Genomic DNA, 3336 nt, shown 5'->3' with positions numbered 1-3336 from the left:
TCTCATTCATCTTCTCTCTCTAGATATGTCTGTCGGTCTATCATTCTCTTCTTTGTGACTCCTTCTTATCCCCATGGATCTTTTTCTTCTTTCTTTACTCGCTTTGCATAAGATTTGTTGAGAAGACACTTCACTCATCTAATCCCCCTACTTCCTCCCAATCCTGCTTAGAGGAGGAGAGGGGAGAACAAGAGAGAAGAAGAATAAGAGAGACGAAGAGAGAGAGAGACTGCTTCTTTTCTCACGGGGTGAGGCGTTAGGGTGATCGATTGACTGAAGCAACAAGGTTATGGTACCTCATGTCTTTCTATTAAATCACACACACTTTTAAAGTGTCCTTTGATAAGCAAAGAAAAACGTTAAGAGAAAGAAAGAAAGAGGGACAGACAGACTTCTTCATTGTCATGGATGCATTCTTATTTCGGTCATCCTTCTTTCTCTGCTCCCCCCCTCTTGCACGAGGAGACCGAAGGAGAGATCTTCCTATCCCATTGTATTCTTATCTTCTGTTCTTCTCATGTTTTCCCCTTTTCTTCTTCTCTTCTTCGATTCTCTCTTCTTCATAGCGAAGAAAGATATACATACACTCCTCTCCATCTATCTATTTATTCATTAGAAGACGACTGCATGCACAGCAGGAGGTAGAAAAGAGCCTTCTTTAGAGATAGGCTCTTTCGAAGGACAAAGATTGAGAAAGAAAGAAAGAAAATGACAAACAGACAGACAGAGAGATCTCTTACGAGGGCTCCCTCTCTCCGAATATAAGCCGTCGGCTGTTGTGCCACGTCATACCTGATTTATGTGAAAAAACGGAGACAGGAGAAGGAAGGACTCCTAGGCAATACAAAAAGAATCGATAAAAACGAAAGAAGAGAGAGAGAGAGAGAAAGAAAGAAAGAAAGAAGAGAAAGGAAGAAGACAAGGGAGAAGGAAGATCTACACAATCTTTCTTTATTTCTTTCTTTCTTTCAGAGAGGGATATCTCTCCAAAGTGGTAGTACATGATCGTGTATGTTTAAAGAGAGATGAGTGAATAAGAGAAAAGCTTTTTCTTCTTTTTCTTTACATTGATTAGGTAAGAAGAATGCGAAAGAGATCTTTTGGCGCTAGTTATTATTAGCTAGACATACGTCGGCTAGCTATCTTCCGGGTGCATGTCTACTACGAGACACCTCAGCTTCTCAGTAGAGAGAAGAGAAGCTGCAGTTGATCTTCTTCGAGACTGTCTCCATTCATTCATTCATTCATGCATCGTCTTCTCCTGTCTCTATGGATTGCTCTTTTCACTTGATGTATAGGGGAAGATCAGAGCTAGAGACCTCAGAAAGAAGAGAGAATCTTTCTTCTTTTTCTTCTCTCTTTTACTCCAAGCTTCTTCCTCGTTTTCTACCTCTCTTTCCCAACAGGAGGAATCCATCCTGACTGATAAATAGATAGAGAGATAGATTGAAGATGGATAAATAGCTAGATAGACATCTCGTCGGCTCCTAGGGATGGTGTATATACGAAAACAACTAGCTACAGATCATCTCTATGTGTGAAGCGATCATTTGTATCTACATACAAATCATTTCTCTTTCTAGACATACAGACAGATCATCCCTATGTATGACATGGCCATCTGTCTATACATACAGACCCTCTATCTCTCTCTCTCTTTATATATATATACATACAGATCATCCCCTCTGTATACATACAGATCATATCTCCATATATCTAGCTCTCGTTCTCCTTGTCTACAAGATGCATCTATCCATCTACCAATTTCTATATATCTGACCGAAGTATACATCTCTCTATATATACACAGATATCTTAATCTGTATCTCTCTATCAACCTCTATATCAGGCTTCATACCTATCTCTATACAAGAAATTCATATCTATATCTACCTGTTTACCTATCGATCATCTATCTATCTACCTTTCTTTTCTATCTGCCTATCTTTGTATCTTATTCTCGCTCTCTGGCTGTACGATGCATGCATGTGTTAACTGAAGGAGAGAGCAAGCAGAGGAGCTCTCCTCTTCTTCTTTTATGTTGCTACGGCGTGTCTTAGCGGAGAGACGCCTGCAGTCCGGGAGACCCCTGCAGTACAGGAGCGCTCTCTTTCTTCCCTAGGGTGAGAATAAGAAGAAGAGGAAGAGGAATTATGATAAGAAGATGAAGAAAATGAAGAAGAGGAAGAAGAAAACGACGGCGAAAGAAGAGAGGTCTCTCCCGCAAGAGAACGTACAGAGGTTCCTGGCCGACCTGAAGAAGAAGACGAGGGGCAAGGAGGAGTTTGACTATGGAACAATATAGAGGGGAATCTTGACTTCTTATCTTCATGTAATGAAGAGGAAATCTCTTCTTCTTTCTCTTTCTCATCCCTTTTGTCTTCTTCATCTTTTCTTCCTCTTGTTGAGAGGAGAGAGACGGATAAGAACAACGGACGGGGAGAACGATCTGAAGAGATCTGGCGAGAAGAAGGAACGTCTTTCTCTTCTCCGTCGTTCTGTTCTTTCTCTTCTTCTTCTTCTCCCCCTCCGTGCTTCTTCATCATCTTTTCTGTCTTTCTCTTTGGAAGAGAGAAAGAAGTTTGTAAGAAAACAGGCGAAGGTCTACTCTCTGGATGGCATGCAGGAGGAAGAGAAGAAGAAGAGGCTCCTGCGGTGGTTTGTATCTTCCTTTCATTTGTCTCTCCTTGTCCTCGCTGTCTATCTTTTTCTTCTCCTTTTGCGGTGACGGCGGGCTGGCGCTGATCATGAGGAGGAGAGATAAAGGAGGAAGAAGAAGAAAAAGAAGAGAGAAGAGAAAGGAAGTGCTGCAACTTGTGAAGAGGAACATCAGGTGGGAGCTCGATCGCCTCCGAGGCTGTGTTGGTGACCCTACTCCTCCTCTTGCTCTTTATTGCAGGTCCTTCTTCTTTTTCTCTTTCTTCCTCTTTCTCTTCTTCTTCTTCGGCCGGAATACGAATAAAACCCACTTCACACATACACACAGAGACAGACAAGAAAGAAAGAAGGAAAGACAGACAGACCGAGTGGGAAAAGAGAAATAGATAAGGTAGAAGGAGTAGGAGATAGATAAGATGGAAGGAGAAAGAAAGAAACACAGATCAAAGAGAAGAGAAAAGAGGCTTAGAATGAAGCGGTTTTGTGATGGAGACATCGTCGTCACCCTTCTCTTTCATTGCCTCCCTCCCTTTTCACGGCAAGAAAGAAAGAAAGAGAGGCTCTTGATCAATCAACTTTCATCCTCTCCTCTCCCTCTCTATCTACCTATCTATTTCTTTCATCTCTCTATCTATGGCTATGCGAGGCCCTCTCTCTCTGACTGTCTCTTCTTAT

At 41.9% G+C, this 3336-nt stretch overlaps 1 protein-coding gene across 1 annotated transcript; it reads right to left on the bottom strand.

Moving 5' to 3' along the window:
- Nucleotides 1–379: 379 nt before the first annotated feature.
- Nucleotides 380–3012, bottom strand: CSUI_009528 (uncharacterized protein). The gene has a single exon (XM_068069643.1). It carries the CDS (start codon nucleotides 2979–2981, stop codon nucleotides 2040–2042), a length of 942 nt encoding a protein of 313 aa, XP_067918381.1. The 5' UTR covers nucleotides 2982–3012; the 3' UTR covers nucleotides 380–2039.
- Nucleotides 3013–3336: the final 324 nt, after the last annotated feature.

This window comes from Cystoisospora suis (assembly GCF_002600585.1).
Source record: "Cystoisospora suis strain Wien I chromosome Unknown contig_5721, whole genome shotgun sequence".
Taxonomy (NCBI): domain Eukaryota; phylum Apicomplexa; class Conoidasida; order Eucoccidiorida; family Sarcocystidae; genus Cystoisospora; species Cystoisospora suis.
This window is presented reverse-complemented; position numbering and strand designations above follow the sequence as displayed.

Bases quoted from the DNA above. Each gene is read 5' to 3' on its own strand.
- CSUI_009528 (XM_068069643.1), bottom strand. From the start codon at position 2,981: ATGTGTGAAGTGGGTTTTATTCGTATTCCGGCCGAAGAAGAAGAAGAG.